Source organism: Microtus pennsylvanicus, chromosome 16 (genome assembly GCF_037038515.1).
Source record: "Microtus pennsylvanicus isolate mMicPen1 chromosome 16, mMicPen1.hap1, whole genome shotgun sequence".
NCBI classification, from domain to species: Eukaryota; Metazoa; Chordata; class Mammalia; order Rodentia; family Cricetidae; genus Microtus; species Microtus pennsylvanicus.
In genome coordinates, this window is record NC_134594.1 from 19,858,298 (window position 1) to 19,879,568 (window position 21,271).

Genomic DNA, 21,271 nt, shown 5'->3' on the forward strand with positions numbered 1-21,271 from the left:
TTACAGTTCCAGCTGGCATGTGTGTTGACTGTTGACAAGGTGCAAACGGCTTTACTGATCAGAAACTAAGTTTTTGTGGAAGGCTATGCATAAGAATCAGGGCAAAGGAACTGGAAAATAGACCATCTTCTTGAAAGTAGTAGAAATAACAGAGAAGAACTGAAGTGATAGACATAGAAAACAATGTTTAAAAGAAAAAGTTTCAACAGACTAAAATAATTCCATTACATTATAAACATAATCCTTAGTTTCTAATGATACATGCATATATATATACATACATATATATGCTTAATTTTATTTCAGTTGAATATTTTTAGCATTCGGTACATGTTTTTAACTATCCTTTTCCAGATTAGATGCTGATATAAGGGGTATGATTTCTGTTCATTTTCTTTCAAGGTCAAGTATCTGACAGTTACTTAAGAAGGAGAATAAATATCTTTTAACACTGCTACTAAGTAAAATACATGACACCATAAATCTTTACAACTAAATCTTGGTACTGTTCTTTTTAACTTATATTTTACAGGACTTGAAATACGAGATAATATATGTTACCTCACTTTTCTATTAGCATTCTTATGAGAAAAACTGACTCTTATTAAGGACAAAGTAGATTCAAAATCATATACCACGGAAGGATTTTAGATAATTATATCCAGAGAGCTTTTATGTAATGTTAAAAATAAGACAAAATAAAACTACAGCTTATGAGTCATCTTTGAAGTTTTGAACACCATAAATATTTTCCTACATTTTTGGATTAAAATATGAATAATTTTAAAGTTTATCAAAGTAAATCTATTCATAAAATTATTTATAGTTTTTTTCTAAAAAAGATTAGTTCTAGCAACATAATGTTTATACATTTATTTTATTTTTTTTCTAACCTCTGATTATATATACACAAACAGTGAAGCAGGAATTGTTCCACAGATAATCAAAAGTAAATCTTTGTAAAACTTGTGATTTCTCTGTTAAACGTGTAGCTCCCGTCCACAGTGGATTTTTAAAATGTCAAGACTGTAAATTTCACCATGCCAAGCAACTGAATGCTGCGGCAGCGGTTTGGCACGTCCTGGGTCCAGCACGGGGTTAACCCCGAGTTTCCTCTTGTATGATCTCGTATGCGGTATTGTGCAGTTCTGAACTCCAAACATCAACCACCTTTTCTTAGAGTATTTTTCTTTCTTTTTCACAGCACGGAAAAGGATATGCTAGTCAATTCTGCCGCTTTACCCGAAGCAGTATGATTTGCACAGAGTCGACCAACAAAAGCATCAACTTTTCAACTTCATTATCTTGGCCATCCCGTTAGTTGTGTGTAGCTGAGTGTTAGCTTTCCAGCGGAGTCACCGTGGCCACGTGTAGGACCTAATTGCTCTCAGCAGGCCTGAGAAATGAGTTGAAATGTGCAGACTGTAGAAACTCCATAGGCAACCGGCGTTGCCTCTCCGATCAGTGTGTGCCTGTTTACAGCACTATATATCCTTCTCTCTCCAAATGTCACTGAGCCCTTTAGATGTTTATATTCACCATGAGAAGCCAGTCATCAAGATAAAGAGATTCGTGCATTACAAATGCAATATCACTGTTTTAAACTTGACTGTTTTATATTATTTTTGTGTGACCACGTGTTCCCCCAAACTCTCCCAACTTTACAAGAGAGATGTGACTATGTTCTTTTCATCCGTGGGGTATTAAAAATGTTGTATTCTAAAGACCCACAAAATATCAAAGACATTCTGTAGTTTATACACCGTGTTGCAAAGTGTTTACTGTACTATTTCAAAGCTTCTAAATAAATATAAAATATATATTATATTATATAATTTTCCTAAGATGTGGTACAAATTAGTTGGTTTTTAAATGAGTTCATACAGCCCTCACCATAAAATAAAATAAAAGGTAATTCAGGGTCCCTAAGATTAGCTGTGAGAAAAAAATATCAATAGTTTGTCCTAATTTTCATACCTTACTCAGCCCTGCATTTTTCTTTCTTTAAAAGAAAGTGAAGTTTTCAGTTGCAAAATTTTGTCAAGAACTCATTGTGACTTTTCAATGCCAAAGATGTAGCTGTTAACACTGTCAGGCGGAGCACAGAAGATGTAGTTTCCAAACATCACGCAGTCTACATGATTCCGATTCTATTTCCATGGCTTTGGATTTAGCATAATTTAAGGCTTTTATAAACAAACTATAAATTCTCTTGTATTTGTTGTTAGGAAAAAATCTGGGTGTCTGTACATTTTGTGGTGTAAAATATGTAACTGAAGATTACTATTTTAAGACGTTCTCATCATATAATTCACATAGAATTTTATTTTACATAGTTTTACATAGTTTTGTGACTCTTAAGTAAACATGAATAAAAATCTATAACTCTATATATGGATATATAGAGGTATATAAATATAAATATCAGAGCTGGTACGTCTTAACAATAAAATATAAAAAAACTCTCTAAATTTAAAAAAGTTAAATAAATTTGGAGATAGAAACATGACACATTGCTGTTTCAATATTATGTGTGACAATTTAAAGCTTAAATGTAGTCAGTGTTTTATTAACAAGAGTATTCTTCGTTGGTCAGCCTTGAAAAAGTAATTTTGTCTTTTACCTTCATGTCAACAAGGTTAATTATTAAATTCAGAAAGATGTATTTTCCTTTAGTTCACATATTTTTTTCTGCTGTTGTCTGTTGTTTATTGAAACAGGGGAGGGAGAAGAATCAGAGTATGAGAGACTCATCTAAGTAAATCACGGAAGGTATTTAAGTACCCTCTAAAAAAAATGCAAGAAAGATATCAAGATATTTCCTCAGCCCAAATTATAGGCACATTTTAAAATGTTAAGTTTTGTTTCCATACAGTTCTATACTATACTCACTGATAATTTGAGTTGCACAATGATTAAGGGATAGACTAAAATCAATTAACAAATGAGTTACATCTAATTTTATATGATTTAAAATTAACTTTTAATTAAGATTTATCATTAAAATACATTCATGCAGTTCATCGGCCCTTCAGATATTTGTTTAGAGTGACATCCAGTATCATTCTTTTGATGATGTCAAAACACATAATAATTTGTAATAATGCCAATTAGCTCATAGCAACATAATGTAAACATATTCCTCTCTCTGGGGACCATTTAAAAAGGAAACCAGTTGTTCATGTGTGATACAAAAGCAGACACACTCACTGGGTGCAGTAGCAGTCTTTACTCAAAAGCAAAGCATGCTACATGATAGACTATATCAGTAAGAAAATGTTATATATAATTTAACCGAGGGAAAGGTTAGTTTTTCTAATTGCTTTTAAATCAAGAAAATCGCTTTCTTGATGAATCACTTAGCATTAATTAAAACCATTTTTGCTTCAATTTGCAATCATGAGTTAAGATCCACATACATCACTTTATGCTCACTTCACATGTAATGGTTGTACTAATTCATTTGAATTAAAATGTTTTTGAAACTCTTTTATATCATATTCAATATTTCTCAAACATCCTTTTCTGACATGTAGTCATTGTTGGTTATTTTTATATATTAGAACAACTCTCTAGAGTAACATGCATTGTACTCAAATTGAGTCATCATTCTACCAAAACATACATAATTTGATGAAGCAAATTATTTAAGCATGCAATATTAAATGGTAGTAACCTTTATCTATCATTACATGCAGAATAAATCAGAAGCTACAAGGGAACATAGTATCAGAAAATTGTCTAAAATATTATGTTTCAATGACAGAGTATTTAAAAAGAACAGTGAAACAAGAAAGTAAAGAAATCCGAGAAGTAGCTCCAAACCCACCAAGGAGAGTTAGCCTAGCTTTTCCATTTAATCTGATCATTTTAACATTGACTCTGCCATTATTGTGCACATGTTCAAGGGAAACAATATTATTAGACAGTGTTCCATCCATAAGACACTTCCAATTACAAAATGCACCTTACTCTTTAGTCTCCTTAGTTATAGAGCAGTAAAACAATAATTTTCCTGTGGAAAGAGTGTCGTATGGTTTCAATGGTATGTCAAATGACAATTTTTAGGAATATTTCATCCACATGTAAGATCATAATTTTAATCTGTGAGCATAATATTGTAAAATCACCTCAACTCAAGTATATAAATATTGCATCATAATTAATTCAAAGATATAGCAATGTTAGTTAAATACATGTGTCATTCTTTTTAGGTAATATATATTTCATTTTAGGAAAACATGAAATGCAATGCCTTTATCGAATATTGTGTGTTAGAAATTACGTAGGAGCTATAAATATTTTCATTATCCATTCTCTTTTGTTTCTTAGTTTTGCTATCACTTGTCCCCAGATGCTTTGAAATGTTGAAGTCCATTTACTTTTCCACGGGGGGAGAAACATATCCCCTACAGTTTTTGACACAATCTGTCACAAGTAGGCACTGATATTACTGTAGAATCTTGTGAAGTTGTGTATGCCGTTCAGTTAATCAAACTGAATGTAATGAATATTTGCCAAGATAAATAAGGTCTTTATGGTATTGAAAGATACTGACATTGTTTTTGTCATTGTGTTTAGTTTTTCCCTCATATATCTATGTGTGGCATAAATACCCAAGGAACTCCCAATACTTTAATATTGGTATACTCGATTAATTGCTGGAATTATTTATTTTTTCATACTGTATCTTTCTGTGTCCTTAATTTTTTTCCAGTCTAATTTTGTAGTGGTAAAGGCTTTGCATTAGCATCCTTTTTATGTTCCCTTTTTAAACAAGGAAAACCAGGAAATTGCTAAATTCAATATTTTTTACATCCTGAAGTAGTAAAGTTATTTTGTATATTGTTAGTACTTCAAGAAATAGCCCTCTGAGAAGTCAGACAAAACCCTTATACAGTAATCTGTGAAACTGTTCAGTAGAAAAATTTTTCTGCTAACACTTGGCTTAGGTTTTAGATTTTAGCATTCTGTCAGAATGCTGGTAGCTGTGTGCCGCCAGAGTATAGCAGGCAATAATATGACTTTGATTCTAATACTTTTAGTGTGCATGCATGTATTTCTAATCACTGTTTTTTAAGTATTTGTAAAATTAGAAAAAAAATTATTTCTTGAACGCTCGTCAGATGCTTAGTTTGAAGTTTTTCTTTCCAGATGTTTTTGAGGGGTGTGAAAATGCTGCATTCTGAATGCAGAAAACATTACATTTTCACATGCAACTTAAAAATTTATGGAGTACAGAACTCGCACTTCCTAAACATCCGCACGTCCTTGAGCTGAATGGCAGGGAGCTTCAGCTCAGCGAAGGAATCCAAGACAATTATCTGTGAGTGAATACAGGGTATTATAACAGATGAGTTTCAGTCTTAACTGCAGTGTTGTTACTGTGAATGCTATAACCATACATAAGTAAAATGCGTGTAAATGTAATATATTATTTTATACTGCTGTATACATCCAAAATAAATAAAACTAGGATACATATCACGCCATTTTTCCATGCATGGATCTTCCACTGACGTCACTGGGAGCTTTGAATAAAACCATCAGCGGAAAACTGCAACCCTCTGTGAAAACGACTGATGCTGACTTAGTAATTTTAGACTAAATATCAAAGGTCTAAGGGACATCTGCTCAAAATCGTGTCTCCCTTGAAACCGCATATGCTAGACTTTGAAGAATTTTGTCATATTTACACACTGAGAATAGGCATTCAATTCAACGTGAATCTCAGTATTAACCCCAAAGTTATTTAAGTTTACATTTTTTTTCTAATTAGTACTGGATTATTTTAACTTAAAACTTTTGAAATAACCGGGCCGTGGTGGCGCACGCCTTTAATCCCAGCACTCGGGAGGCAGAGGCAGGCAGATCTCTGTGAGTTCGAGGCCAGCCTGGTCTACAAGAGCTAGTTCCAGGACAGGAACCAAAAAGCTATGGAGAAACCCTGTCTCGAAAATAAAAAAAAAAAAAAAAACCTTTTGAAATATTATCGTGTTCACAAAAATTAACATATAAATTGTACATAAATATGGGTGTCTGCAAGCAATAAAACAAAGACTGTATTTAAAATTAGAGTAACCCATGACATCATAAAGTTCATGGAACACAAGAAAAACATTATATCATTTTCAGACACCAACGTGTGAATCACAGTAAAGGTGCATTTTATATAATATTAGATTAATGTAAATTTACTATAAAAACTTAACTTCCCAAAAGCTAAAGGTTAAAATCAATGTACATCCTAAACTCAAGCATGATTTATGTAATTGATTTTTTTTTTAGTTAAACCAGCAATAAATATCAAAGATTTATTTTATCAGCCAGCAAGTATAGGGTTAGGTGTTTTTGTTTTGGTTATTTTTGCTTTCAATTTCTGTACCATGGAAAGATTTAATTGGAATGATGTTTCTCCGTGAAAGATTATAAGTAATAATTATGGTTTGCCTATGTCCCTTCTCACCTCTACATTCATGATTAATTTTCTGTTTAAGTCAAAATATATTTTAGATGTAAAATGTATTATTTACTGACCTTGCTCTGGCTATCACAATGCTTAAGTTTCTATTATTACATTTTCTCTTAGGAAAATTCTAATTTGCTTAAGAACCAAACAAATTACAAGAAAATGTAGAAGGATGAAATAATGAAAATTTTTCTGATCAAAATAAACAGTGTATCCTTAGATTAATTTAATATAAATAGTAACATGATAATATATAAAGAAAATTAATTACAACAAGAAAATATAACTAGAACAGTATTATAACTCATTTTTCATGATGCGGTCAATAGTTCATTTTGAAACTTTTCAGGTGTGTGTGTGTGTGTGTGTGTGTGTGTGAACAGGGCATCATGTGAAATACCATTCTTGCTATGAATCATTTCCCCAAATGTTTGCCACACACCAAACCATATGATCTCTTTTCAAAGTTAAACTGTTTCATAAAGTAGGAAGTGAGAGAAGATACTTTGAAAAGTTGTTTCACATCTTGGAGTATCTCCTCCATTCTTTGTACATTCTGGATAAGTATTATTAACGATAGAATTTTTTCTCATAATTCAGTAGGCTCCTTTATTGGAAAGACATAGCACAATGCTAACCTATAGGTAGCTTGTTATTGTTACCATGGTTTATTATTATTTTAAACATCTGATCACTATGCTCAATTTTAAACACTGTAGGATGCAATTAGCAAATGGAAAACATCCCAGCATAATGAAGTTAATGGAGTTGTAGTTAAGCAAGGATAATTTCAAAACCTCAAGGTGAGTCTAGAATTCTTTGGGTATCTGCTCACCAGCTCTGCCTGTCCACTTACCAGCAGAACACAGACCAACCATCCACTTGAGGGCCAGGTCCTTCAGCTCTCTCAACAACCCTCAAATAATGATTTATTCCTACACTTGAAACATGCAGACATCTGAGTGTATCAGGCCTACTCCTGTGATGCCTATGGCCTTTCTGAATTTTTATTGGGAACATTGCACATTTATTGGATCTTTCTTGCATATGATTATCATCTTTGCATGCCTTTTATTCAATTCTAAAATTACTAAACACGGTCTTTGATATCTGCTCAATGAAATTAGACTGTTTAATAGTCCTAATTGCAAGCCTCTGTCTGCAGGTGGGCAGTCCTTAGCCTGATAAGAGGCTGATTTTTTGTTTTTGTCTTTTGATGTTTAAAACATTTTTAGAATTCTCTTATTCTTTGGAATTTAGGAAATTCCTTTACATTTTCAGTTAAAAGAGGGAAGTCCATATTCATCAGTAATCAAATTGATGCTTCCAAAGGAGCATTTTCATTTTAAAAGGATTTTTCAAATCATGTAGGAATTTAAGTGAAACCATCATGTGAATGATGATAACGATGCGGTATTTTACCACTTTATTTTCCTTTGATGATTATTGGAGAATTCTTTAACTAACATCTCTGGAGACAAAGACACTACCTTAACATGGCTGCTACCTTATCAGAAAACTCCCATTTTTTTTCCTTTCCCTTCCTTTATTGTAAGTAACTTTTCTTTTACCATGGAAGACAGGATGAAAACAGACACAGGTATACACTTGGGGGATTACAGTAGCCAGAAAATAAGCTTCATTCGAAAATGAGGGCTTCATTCCAAAACGAGTGGCATTTCTCTCATTTTAAAAGATTGCTTCTTATTTTATTCATATGTGTGCACAAGTGTTTTGTGTGAGTGTATGCCACGTATTTTCAGGTGCCTGAGAAGGCCACAAGAGGGCCTCAGATCCCATGGAACTGTAGTTACAGGCAGTTGCGATTTTACCATTTTACATTACACTTTTACCAAATTTAAATAGCAAGAATTCTTAACCTCTGAGCCATCTTTCCATACCAGTGAAATATTTCTTGCCCTTGTTTTTAAATTTAGTTAATATTGTAATAAATAGTAAACTTTAAATTTTTCCAGCAATCAACTTCTCTTAAAATGTGTGTTTTGGTGTGTGTGGGGGGGGGCTTATGATAGAGGAGGATTTTAGCAATCACAAAGTTAGTGTTTAGAACATCAAGTTACCAAGATAGTTAATAACTTTCATTATCAGTAAGCTGGCTTAGGGTCTTCAGCACCATGAAATAACTCCAATACTGATGTTTTCTTTTGATGTTATTTGAAAACTATCATCATTTATAAAATGATTTACAAGAACCATAGGAAGATAACAGACATTACAACATACCAAGTCAGTTTAAATCCGAAAGTCGTGGTGTGTGTGCACGTGTATGGGAGAAAGAGAGTGAATGAGAGAGAAGTAGAAATAGAGACAGAGATACAAAGACAGAGACAGAAAGAGAGAAAGAGAAGGAGAGAAATGATAAACATTAAGTTAATGAAAATAGATACTGATTGGGTGATTTTAGTTCAAATAAAAAAAAGAATCATTAAAAGATATGGTATACCTCAATAAAACATTTTTAAAGAGAAGACAGAAAAGACATATATTGTATTTTAAAATGTAATGTAATATCATATGATATCATCAGGATATTTTCATAGGTCCTCACATTTTTTCCATTGTCTGTAAACTCACAAAACTTTGTACGGAGTTGAAAGTGTGGTGTATTGTCTAATAAGACGGATGCTCATGGCCAAGTTCCCAACACCTCAATGAAAAAAAGGTGCAGGAAATACTCACTTCAAAGGCACTTCACTGATTCTAAATTGCAATATGCTTGCAATTTTAGTGAAGAGAAATATGTGGAAAGCTGAGTGGCATTGTCAGTGGATCATGTAGAGACACGAAACATTTTGTACTGGATAAAATCATTTGATAATGGTAAAAATTGTGCTATTGAGTCCAGGTATTGCTCCTACTATGGAAGTGAGTTTCAGGAAAGAAATACTGTTGTAGTGTCAAACATTGGCAGGGACATTAAGAGGTTTTTAAATTTTAGGTGTCAAACATAGGGAAATATATATATATATATATATATATATATATATATATATATATATATATATATGAAACAATTTGGGGGCATTTGTGTGTAGTATACATTCTTGTTATCTTGGTGTGTGTGCATATTTGTGTGTGAAAGCACATGTGTAGATGTTTAAGGTCAACACAAGTAATCATTTCTTTGAACAAGGCCACTCACTGAATGTGGAGCTCCCACCAGTCAGCTGTGCTAGCTTGCCCACCAGCTCCAAGGATCTGTCCTTCTCCTTTCACCTCCTCCTACTAGTGCTGCAGTTAAGACCTGATGTGTTGTGTTGACTTCTTCATGGATCCCGGGGACTCATACTGAGGTCCTTATGTCTGTGCAGCAAGTACTGTACCCACTGATTCACTTTGTCATGCCCCCTAAAGAAACAATTTCCAACAACTCTTTTATAGAGAAGAGTGTGCTGCATTATCACATGAGATAGTAATAAAGGAAGCAAACACTGAAAATACATAATCACCATTGAATTTTGCTTTAATAACCTAAACATTGGGCTATTATAAAGTTATTGTGACTTTGTAGTTAGGGTAGCATTTTAATATACTTTTCTTTCAGACCAGACTAATGAAAATAGGGAAAGGGGGAAGAGTGTAAACAAATTTAAGGATCCCAGTAGATTCCGTGTCTCACTGGTAGATGGTCATTTACCTGATGATGGGCAGGACAGAACAAAGGTGAGGGTTTCCTTTCAATGGGCTTGTTTCAATGAGATGCCATGAAAGAAATGAAAATATGTCGATAAGAACATAGTCTTGTTTGCAAAAATAATTTCTAATCTTCTCTTTTTCTTGAGTAGCTACTCAAGAAACAACTTAGGAAGACCAAAAAAAAAAAGAATATACAAAAATAATATAAAATAATTTCACTGTTTTCCTGGGAGCAAATGATAGCCTAAATTCTGACAATGCTTTGTGTAAGAGTTGGTGGTTAGTATTTAAATTTTCGTGCCAGCTGCCATTTCTCATGGATCATACTTGCTTGGGAATGGCTTTGAATATATAGTATGTTAATTTCAAATATTTTTAATCTTTAAAAATCAAGATAGAAAAAAAGAATGCCTGGCTAGAAAAGAACACAGAGGAAACCAAACACCACACATAACTAATGTAAACAATGTTAGTAAAAATAAAAGATAACAGTTGTAATATTTTCATTAAAAATTTTAAGGGTACCAATTTTTTATAGTTCTGAATATATGCTCATTATACCTCATTTCTATGTTTTATCTATCTATCTATCTATCTATCTATCTATCTATCTATCTATCTATCTATTTATTTTGGTTTTTTCAAGACAGGGTTTCTCTGTAGCTTTCGTGCCGGTCCCAGAACTAGCTCTTGTAGACCAGGCTGGCCTCAAACTCCCAGAGATCCGCCTGCCTCTGCCTCCCGAGTGCTGGGATTAAAGGCGTGCGCCACCACCGCCTGGCTCATTTCTATGTCTTTAGTAGATATTGATACCATTTCTATGTTTTCTTTTTAAGCGAGTCCTTCCCAGCAACAGTATTTTAGCATGGATCAGGGCCTTGTCATTCTTCATGTCCTCATGCTATGGATAAAAAGACAAGATGAATGTTGGGCAACTCATCAAAGAATCTGACCATAAATTTAACTTTTAATCTAGTCCATTTTCTTTGTACTGAATTTTCAACCTGCACCAAGCAAATTTTCCATTCTGCTTCTGCTCCTTGTTGAAACACCAGGAACAACTATACTTGGTAATATGCAAATATGTTATAGCACCAGTACTTATGCAACACCAAGTCTAACTTGGTAAATAAATATGTTTGGTTGGGGTCATTTACAGAATATGGTGAGGAGTTACCAACATAGCTAAATCACCAAAGACCATGTCAGTATGGGTGACAGGTCATGAAAGTTAGAAACCTGGAGTTTACTGCACAGAATGCAGGCAACTTAAAAAAAAAATATATAGTCAGCATGCAGTCAATTCCATTGGTCTCTTTTTTTTCCAGGCATTTCTGGGCCTGAAGAGTGGGAGTGTGGAGGGGTGGGAGATGAAGGAGGTGGGGATGTATCTGCTTATTTACAGAAGCTCAGCTCACCAGAGAATGACTCTCAGCAGTCTCTAGGGCTTATGCAATCATAGGGAAAGAGGGACTCTTTGAACCTTTCAGTTCCAGGTACTTCCTGAAGCTATTCTGAGTTGTTACTGCCTGTATTTAAGGAGCTTCCTTGCAATTTGGAGGTAGATACCACAGTACCTGTTGCTGGATAGAGACACAAGAAAGTAAAATGCTATCAGTCATATACCCTCACAACATGTGAGAGGACACAAAACTCCACACAAAGTGTCACAGAGGTTGCATTCAGAAGCACAGCAAATCAGTCTCCCTGAAACTCAGATGAGGAAGACATGGGTTCCTATTCTGGAGCAAGAAGGAACAACTATGCATATCCCCACCTTATAGTAAAGAAAAAACAAAACACAAGTAAACAAACAAAATACCAAACTATCTGGCTACATCACTAGATATCAAGAGTACATAAACAATGACACAATACTGTTGGATGCCCTCTTGACTTTGCCAGTTATCAAGGCTCTTAACTGTAACATCACAATAAGATCTTTGAAACCGTGACATGAGTTTATAACTTGAGAATAAACTGAGATTTCTAGAAAGCAGCAGCGTCTCACTAGAATGAAAAATAGGTGCATGACCAAGGGGACAAAGAACGTGTAGAGACATGGTCTTTAAAAACATGCATTTTGTAGGTGTTCTTTGGTATTGAAAATGACAAAAATTGAGAGACATATGTGCCATTAGTGTAGCCAATGGATATCACCGATAATGTAGACTTATATCACTTCATAGGTCTAACAAAGATGAATTTACTTCCCACTTGAAAGCTTACATGGACATTCTCTAAAAAAGCCATAATTGATCCCATTTAAGCTGTCTGTTTAAGAGCTTGAAATTTGATTGACATTTGGCTTAGCAGTTAAGAGCACTGCCTGATCTTCCAAAGGTCCAGAGTTCAATTCCCAGCAACCACATGGTGACACACAGCCATCTGTAATGAGATCAGGTGCCCTCTTGAGGAAGAAACCTGGTCAGTCGTTCTCACCAACTTAGACTATGAAACCCAAAATGGACAAGCTCAACAGAACCAGCATATACGAGCTGACCATGGATGCTTCAGCATTGCCAGGGCACAAATTCCATTCATTTCATTTTTTTTCTTCTCAAGAGCTCATCTTTATTACGTCAGTCTCAGTCTATAGGTGCTTGTGTCACAAATCTGAAGACCTGTGTTTGGTCACCAGCCCTAAGAAAGGAGAGTTGGTGCACACCTGCAACTCCAATACTGAGGAGGAAATGATAGAACAATCCCTAGGGTTTACTTGCCAGCAAGTCTAGCTGAATCTAGAAGTTATAGATTCAGTGAGAGACTTTATCTCAAAAACAATTTGAAAACTGATATAAAAGGAGCTATGTTGATTTATATCATTTACATTCACAAATGTGCATGTATATCTGCTCACAACTGTTAACACACATACACACAAGCACACCCCAACTTTGTCTATTTTGAGAAATGAAGTAAATGTCAATATCACTCTCAATAATATCTCGATCCTTTAAGTTATTAAGAAGAATTCTGTAATGATATCCATTATCTGATATTTTAGAATTGTGGCAGACCCCCAAACCAAACTGTCCACTGTCATTATATTGAAGTCCAGATGCTTATTTTTATAGAAATCAAGTCCAGATTCTAGCTGCATGACAGGCTAATTAATTTGAGATACAAGAATCTGAGTCAAGGAAGGCAACTGTATTAGAATATATGGCTGAACGGCTAGGGATGTAGGTTAATCACGGAGTAAATATGCATAATCCATAGGGTTAAGTCATCAGTGTGTGCGCAGGTGTAACCCCTCACACACAAACTCAGTCATGTCTTAGGAAAATTTATCTGTTTGAGAAGATGAAGAATAGCTTTGCTCATACCATCTTGCCTGTAATGTTACTTCAGAGTGGTTTATGCATTCATATGATTGACATTTATAGACACATAGGTTATGGAGGGCCTTGCATTGTGGAATTTTGTTACTCTTCCTAGTTTTATTTCTATTACTAACAAATTACCCTGATCAAAAAAAAAAAAATAAAGAGAAAAGGGTTGGTTTTGTTTACACTTCCAGGTCACAGTTCAACATTGAGAGAAGTCAGAGCAGGAACAAAAACAAAATTAAAAGCCAAACATATGGAAAAATGCTACTTAAGGTCTCACACACCAATGCTTAGCTAGCTTCCTTTAATAAGCCAGGAATGCCTGCTTAGGAATTGTGCCTCCTATAATGGGCAATCAAGACCATCTCCCACAGACCTGCTCATGGTCCCATCTGATGTAGGCAATACCTCAGTTGAGAGTCTCTTCTCTAGACTGTGTCATGTTGACAGATAATGGTAACTAGAATACAACCCCTAGAGTCAGAAGAACCACTGGAACACAATGCTATAAAGACAGACTCATTATGCTGGCCTCAACAACCAATCCTCATGCTTTCTGAGATCCAACGCTACCTGCCCTGCTTAACTCTCCATTCTTAGAGTGTTTGAGAGAGGTCAATATGCTGTCTTCCTAAGTAGAATATTTTGATCAAACAACTCTTTCGGAAGGTTCCCTAACTCCTTTGTAAATGCATGGAATAATCTATTATCAAGTTCTAAAAGCTCATAACACCATGGAATTGAATGCGTATCTATTTTAATCTGTGCTGAAGGCACCTCGTAAATTCTTTGAACCCACAAAGGAACTCTTTAAAATTCTGAAAATTTCTTTAGTTGCATCATTTTTGCTTACTGTCTTTCATCACAGACCCTTTATTACTTAGACATTGAACTTTCTCTACTAACTTCTGTTGTTTGGTTTTTTGTTTACCTATTTTAAAGTCTGTTCTGTGCGTGACAACGTTGGTTCTTTTTATTGCATGTTTATTTTCTAAATCTTTTGTCAAGTCCTTTAGCAGCATAGTTTAATTAGAAAGTTCACACTACTGTGTTTAGGTATATTTTCCTTAAGTAAGTTCGATGTTCAAGAGAAATTTTTTTTCAGATCTTTTGCTTAGAGGCATAACCCTAGGGCTGGGGCTCTGAAAGTTAATTGGGAAGGAAACCTGGGAGACTGAATATCCAGACTTCTAGTATGATGATCAGACATCTGCCTGCTGTCTTCCAATCTAGGCACTGCTTCTGTTACCCTCCACAAGGATAAGCTCTTCTTCCAAATATAGTGAACACTTGATCACCTACCTGTGCTGGTAGATGAGGGCATATGGGAGGTCTAATGACTTCTAATGGCATTTTTTTAAATCCTGCTTTTGGTTCAGTTTCGCTCTCACTCTTCGGCTAATTTGCTCCATCAGTTTCTGAGCCTCTGAGATTTTCTCAGGAACAAATCTCATATTATCTTCCTACTCTGTTATAAGAATCAAGTCATGCCAATATTGTTATGTCCGTGAGCACACCTAACTGTGCTTAAAATTCCCCAAATATAAGAGGTACCTTTTCTACATTTCTTTTATTGTTCCTTGTGTTTTTGTTTTTAATTTTTTTTTCCATTAGGGAAATTTTAAGAGGAAGAAAGGTTAGTCTAAAAATTTACCTCTCCTGTTTTCTCTTACCAGAGCTTGAAAATAAATTACTACATAGTGAGCAAACCCCTGTGGTACCCACGTAAGACCATCAGAAGATAATCCTATCCATCATAGCTTTGAAACCTTAGCTGTAAAATACCTGTTGGTATAGCTTTCACGTTTGGTATGGCTTTATTGCAAAGTGTTGATATGTTTGAGATGGAATAACATTCGAATCAATAATGAAAATGTAAAACTAAACAATGCATTTTTCATTACGTATCAACAATGAAAACCATAGCACACCCAACTCATTTACCTGAAGGTCACATCTACAAAAAATTATTTTCCCTTTGTTTTGCAACCACTGTACTCTTATTATCAAATGTAGATCGATCTCATCAACATTCAGTATGTGCAATGCACATTGTTATTTGTTGCTTGTTATATCTAGCACCAGTGATTATTTAGACAGCTCTTTTTAAGGTATATTTGCGTATGAAGTTTCATTTTAAAAAAAATGGCACAAAATGGCATATTTTCCTTTTTATATTGATTTATTTGCCATATTGTTCTAATCTGATTAGGACCAGAGATTAGTGTCTAAATAGTAATAGGAAACTAGCAAGCTTCAGCACTGGAGGTCAATTTAATTACACTGTGCACAACAGAAACTAGGCCATGTGGGTATTGCCTTTGCCACCAGCAATTGACACCTGCGTGTTAATGAGCTGGTAATTAAGAATTGGCACATGCAGCCACAGTTTACTGTTTGGAACTAGGATAACCATATGCTGCTCAACTTCTCTGCTAAGTACTTTGTTAGCTTTAGAATCACACGGCTATGTTCTGAGGTTTCTTAAATGCTAATTCTCCCTTAAAAGATAAAAAGAAACACTTTAAAAGTCATACCGCTTTTTCATCATTTTAAGTGATAGAAGCATTCTGAAATCAAAAAGTTAAATTTGAAGAGCAATATGCTTGAAAAAATATACTTAAAGAGTTTGTTTTAAAAAATATGTTTGTTCAGTTTAAAATCATTATAGGATTTTCTTCTTAAAAGGTCGTTTGCATTTTTTATTAAAAAAGGCTAAAAAATGACTTTGCAAGAACAGACACATGAAGGGAGACAGCCTCTGTTATTCAAACCTATCTCTTGAAGGGAGGTGGGCTATAACAAGCCAGCTTTGAGAAATCACAGTGGGAGGAGGCAAGAGACATTTCTGTGACATCATGATAGAACAGCTTCTTTGGTTTCCCCTTTGAGAGGCTCCTTGTATATATACTGTTTGCTGTCTCTTGTGCTGTTTGCAGAAATGCTGTGGATGCAGCTGCGTGGAGAGGCTCAGCTGACGAAAGATGGAGGCAAGCAAACAACCACATGACGGATCTCAGAAGTCGATTCTCAACTTCAGCACTCAGATAAGACTGCTCCCCAGCAGACAGCGTGACGGAAATTCTCCCGAGAGACTTCAGCCCGGCACTAACTGAGCTGCACTAATTCCAAACCACACAAACTGTGAGATAAATACGGGAGGACTACGCTGCTTTCTTCCTGGGAGTCTTGTTTAGCAACAATAGATAGCTAATACAATAGATAATTGAGAAACTCATTGTCTGTTACTGTAATATAAGTATTGACTTTTCTGGTGCCATGTGGCTATTTTTCCAAACAACATATATAGCGTGCACTTGCTGTTTCTTTGCTTTGCTCTTCAATTTCCACTTCTGCTTTATTCCTCATCACTTCACATACACACACACACACACACACACACACACACACACACACACACAATCCCCACCATTTTCTGGATTAATATATTGGCTTAAAAATATAAAGTGTTCTCGTCAAATGAAATATGCATTAACTTTGGCGACTTTCAGTTGTGGGAATTACTTCTAATTTTCTTCTTTGAAAGCATTTGCTTTTTCATAAAACCCTCTGTAGGACATATCGCCTTTTATATGCAGATTGGCATAATTACACTTTGAAATATCTTTGAATTCCCTGGAGCTTAAACTGAGAACATGAAAGGCCAAATGTTATATCGAACCGAAGGATATAAAAGTGCGTGTACATCAATCCAAAATGAGATATAGAAATGAGCAGCGCTACACAGCACAGCCCGTTTCTGACAGATTATTGAAGAATTTGTAACTACAGAGACTGTTATCCCAGGCAGGATTCTCCTGCCTAAGAAGGGCCTAATCCGTTCATAACTGTTATCCTTTTAGTACCAAAATGATGCCTGTGAAGCAAAACAAGAAACCTAGTGTAACAAAAGCTCTTCTACTTTTCAAGGACAATGGCGCCTGACTTCCATTGCAGAGGAGAGTGTTATGAGGGTAGAAATGTCTATCCAATCTGATAGGCCAAAGATGGCAAGCAACGCATTTCAGCAAGGTAATAGAAATCCCACATAGTAACAATGAAACATTCCACCAGATCCCTTCCACACAGTTCTCTTCCATAAGGAAGCAAGTTCCCAGGGCCAGTAGAGGCATGCCCAGAGTATTTAAAAAGGATTGGGCTGGAGAGATGGCTTAGCACGTTACATTACTTATTGCTATTGTAAGTTAATGGGAATCCATTTTCAGTAGATACATGGAGGTTTACAACTTTCCAGAATTCAAAGTCTAATGAATTACAGTCCTGCCTCTCACATTCCTAGTCAACAGGTACTCACACAGGGCACATACATACATGCAGGCAAAATACACATACACAGAAAGAAAATGTTTCTTTTTAGAATAGTATCTGAAATACTTTCATGCATTCTTTTTCCCCCCAATAATGGGAAAGTAAATGAAGTCAGTGTGTCTGTGTAAAGTCAAAGCTTGCCACAAACCCTTAACTTATTAAGAACAGATTCCATGAAACTAAGTTTATTTTGAGTATGTTCTGCTAACTTTTAATATTCTATAATTATCCTGACTGCTTTCAGTTAAGTAGATCTCATAATTAGCTTTCTGAATTTGTTATACATAAGGAATATTTTTTATATGTAAAGGGCATGCCTTCTCATAAAATTATAATCCTTATAAATGATTGAAAAAATTCATCTACACTGGTTACCAAGAACAACAACAAAAAGTTTTAAAATTCAAGACAAAATGCCATAAATTCTAGTTTATTCAGAATGGAGCAATATTAACCACTTACACTTGACATTAAAGTAAAATGGTAACCATTTTAAATGAAAAACACTTAGAAACCAATGGCAATTAACAGAGAACTGTGGAGGCAATGGTTTGCATAGTTATGCATTACATCTAGGCTAAGGAGTTTTCCCATTTTTGGCATCTTGCAAAACCTACCACTTATTAATCTTCAAAGTATGTATGGATGGAAATGATGATAATTCAAGTAGTATTTTAGGAAAACAAAATTGTCAGTTTGCTCTGAAACTGTCATTTTTAAAACACAACAATCTGAAATGTCTTTTTTTCTGGGATGAATGACAAAATTTTGAAAATTTGAATGTTTCAGACATGCACTAACAAATTAGTGCATATAAGGAATTAGAACCATCCTTCAAAACTAGCTGAACAAATAGGAAATAAAGGACCTTGATGGAGGAAGGTCATTGGTTAAGTAATAAAGGAACTGCTTGGCCTGATAGGTTAGAACATAGGTGGGTGGAGTAAACAGAACAGAATGCTGAGAAGAAAGGAAGTGAGCTCAGATGCCAGGCCTCTGCTCTCTGAGGCAGATGTGATGAAGCTCTGATTCAGGATAGACATAGGCTAGAATCTTCCCAGTAAGCACACCTCAGTGCTACACATTAATAGAAATGGGCCAGGCAGTGTTTAAATGAATACAGTTTGTGTGTTGTTATTTCGGGGTATAAGCTAGCCAGGCAGCCAGGAGCCGGGCTGTGGAAAGAGGCCCGCAGCTCCTACAATAGGACCTAATATGATGCTAAGATTTCTGGATCACTACCTGTACTGCTTGAAAACCATACATCCTTCCTAATGTTTCATGGTTAATTCAGAGACTCAGATAAGTTCTCACATCTAAATTTGATCATATATACAATTCATTAGGGGATGATATTTTACAAAAATATCTCTATTGCATAGGTAGAGAGTTGTTTTATGTTCTGTGATTGCACTCTACCCTGAACTCAACTAAGTTCCTTGCCCAGGAGAGAAGACTCTCTAAAAAAACCTTGCAAACCACTTAGTGACCCAATACAGTGTTTATAGTTATTATCTCATGAAGATTACTTGTATTTAGATATTCTTCTGATATGTGTTATAAATGATGCCATTTTGTTAAAATATGATAAAACCCAAAATCTCTACCATGTGTTTTTGTGTGACTCAATAGTATAGCACAAACCAGGCAAAGAATGCCGGGATGGTCTTTAAAACAAACTGCAAATAATTATGAGTTTATTGAGAAAGCAAATGCTCTCAGAGTTGTCTGAGCAGTCCATCTGAAATACAGTGTGTCCTTTGTCACATCACTTACATGAAAGGGATCTCATTCACACACCAACACAAGACAAGATGATATATGTAAACTTATCGCTTAAGGATAAGACTAGTGAATGGTAAAGCTTGGAAGTGACCTATAACCTGTGTGCACTTGTCATTCTCTCAGTGTATAGAAGTTGGGATGGAGTACTCCCCTAGGTAATGCTTTGCTGGAAAGGACCAAAATAGTTTGTGAATTTTAAAGAGAAATTGTTTCAGAAGCATAAATCTCTACACTATGACTGTGTGATTTATTCATAACTAATGATACAACCAACAAGAATGATAAGAAGAGTTTAGTGGTTAAATTTAATTTAAGCCTTTATTACATACATAATGATACCAAGTTCTTATGGATTGGTTGCCTTTATTATTTTTATCAAAATATAGGATTTTAATAGTTAATTTTTTTTAAATGAATCGAAATAATCTTGCCAGGAAAGGAAAGAGAAGCTCATGACTCAGGATGTTCATGAATCTCGCAAGGATCCCAAAGAAAGATTCACAAGGTTACTTCTTAAGGTTAGGAAATCGCCAAGCAATTGCTAGGAGAGGGAACTCTCTGAAGTGTCTGGCTGCTAACTGGGCAGAAAGCTCCAGGGGTACAGCCTCCTTGTTCACCTGCTGTGGTGGGCACTTACAAGATGCACAGTCTTGGAATCATCCCTGTTCTTGTAAGTAACGCCAATAAATGCAGTGGATTACTAAACTATACTAGAGTGGAATAGCCTCTTTGAACAGTCTTCAGTGCCCTATGTATAGTGAACAAATATTTCTTTATTCCTCCTCAGAAAGAGTCAATAATACAATACATGGGGCAAGAATGAAAGTGGGACTCATCCTGGCTTAAACCCCACAGTGTATGTTACCAAAGCATCGCTTTCACTAACTAGTTGGGAGTCAGTGAAAAGGAAAATACAGGAAATTTCATTTTCAAAAGGACGTCGTGTGTTGTTATCAGTTTCTGAAAGATTTAATATTCTTTATCTTGTTAACAGTCTCTTGAGAGTCTTTCAATAAAACCATCTTGTTTAACAGTATTTTAGCATCATATTCCAAACCACTGACCAAAGAAATGTTTTTGTACAAAATTAGCATCCTTAAAGGAGAATTATGGAGGACATATTTTGGGAAATGTTGATTCCACTTACTTCTCAGAAATAGAAAATTGGGCTGTGAGGATATGGCTTAAACATGTGACAAAATGACAGCCGAAATGCAAGAAAGCAGAAAAGTTGATGCACATCAGACACTGGATGTAGAGTTGTATTTGGTTGGGGTAAGATATTTATTGTAGTTATTTTTATTGAAAAATTCATACAATGTATTTTGATCATTTTCCTTACCCCTGTTCTTCCAATATCTTCCTATTTCCCTAAACATCAATTTTATGTTCTTTTTCTCTAAGTTATGATAACTTTATAAAATAAGTTGTGGGTCTGGGATGTTGGCTCAGTGAGTAAAGTGCTTGCTCTGTAAACCTCAGGATCAGAATTTTGATATCCATAATCCACATCCAAAACTGGGTTTGTGTGGTAGCCACTAGTAATTCCAGTGCTTGGAAGGTACATACAGTGAATCCCTGGGGTAAACTGGCTAGCTAGCCTACCTAGATTGGCAGGTCCTGAATTTAGTAACACACTATACTGCAAAAAGTAGAGTGAAGAACTATCAAAAAGGGCACCAAGCCAGCAGTGATGGCA

The 21,271-nt window shown here is 35.1% G+C and overlaps 1 protein-coding gene across 3 annotated transcripts in view; it reads left to right on the top strand.

Moving 5' to 3' along the window:
* Pcdh10 (protocadherin 10) overlaps window positions 1-21,271 on the top strand; it is a 63,060-nt gene that overhangs the window by 38,991 nt on the left and 2,798 nt on the right. Inside the window, exon 5 of one of the 3 annotated variants that reach the window (XM_075950940.1) lies at window positions 16,398-20,868. The exons of 1 other annotated variant lie outside the window; for it this stretch is intronic. In XM_075950940.1, the coding sequence (XP_075807055.1) occupies window positions 16,398-16,468 (71 nt within the window). In that variant the 3' untranslated portion in view covers window positions 16,469-20,868. Of the gene's footprint in view, window positions 1-1,204; window positions 5,564-16,397; window positions 20,869-21,271 lie in introns of those variants that run through there. One more of the 3 variants, XM_075950943.1, reaches the window with a different exon arrangement.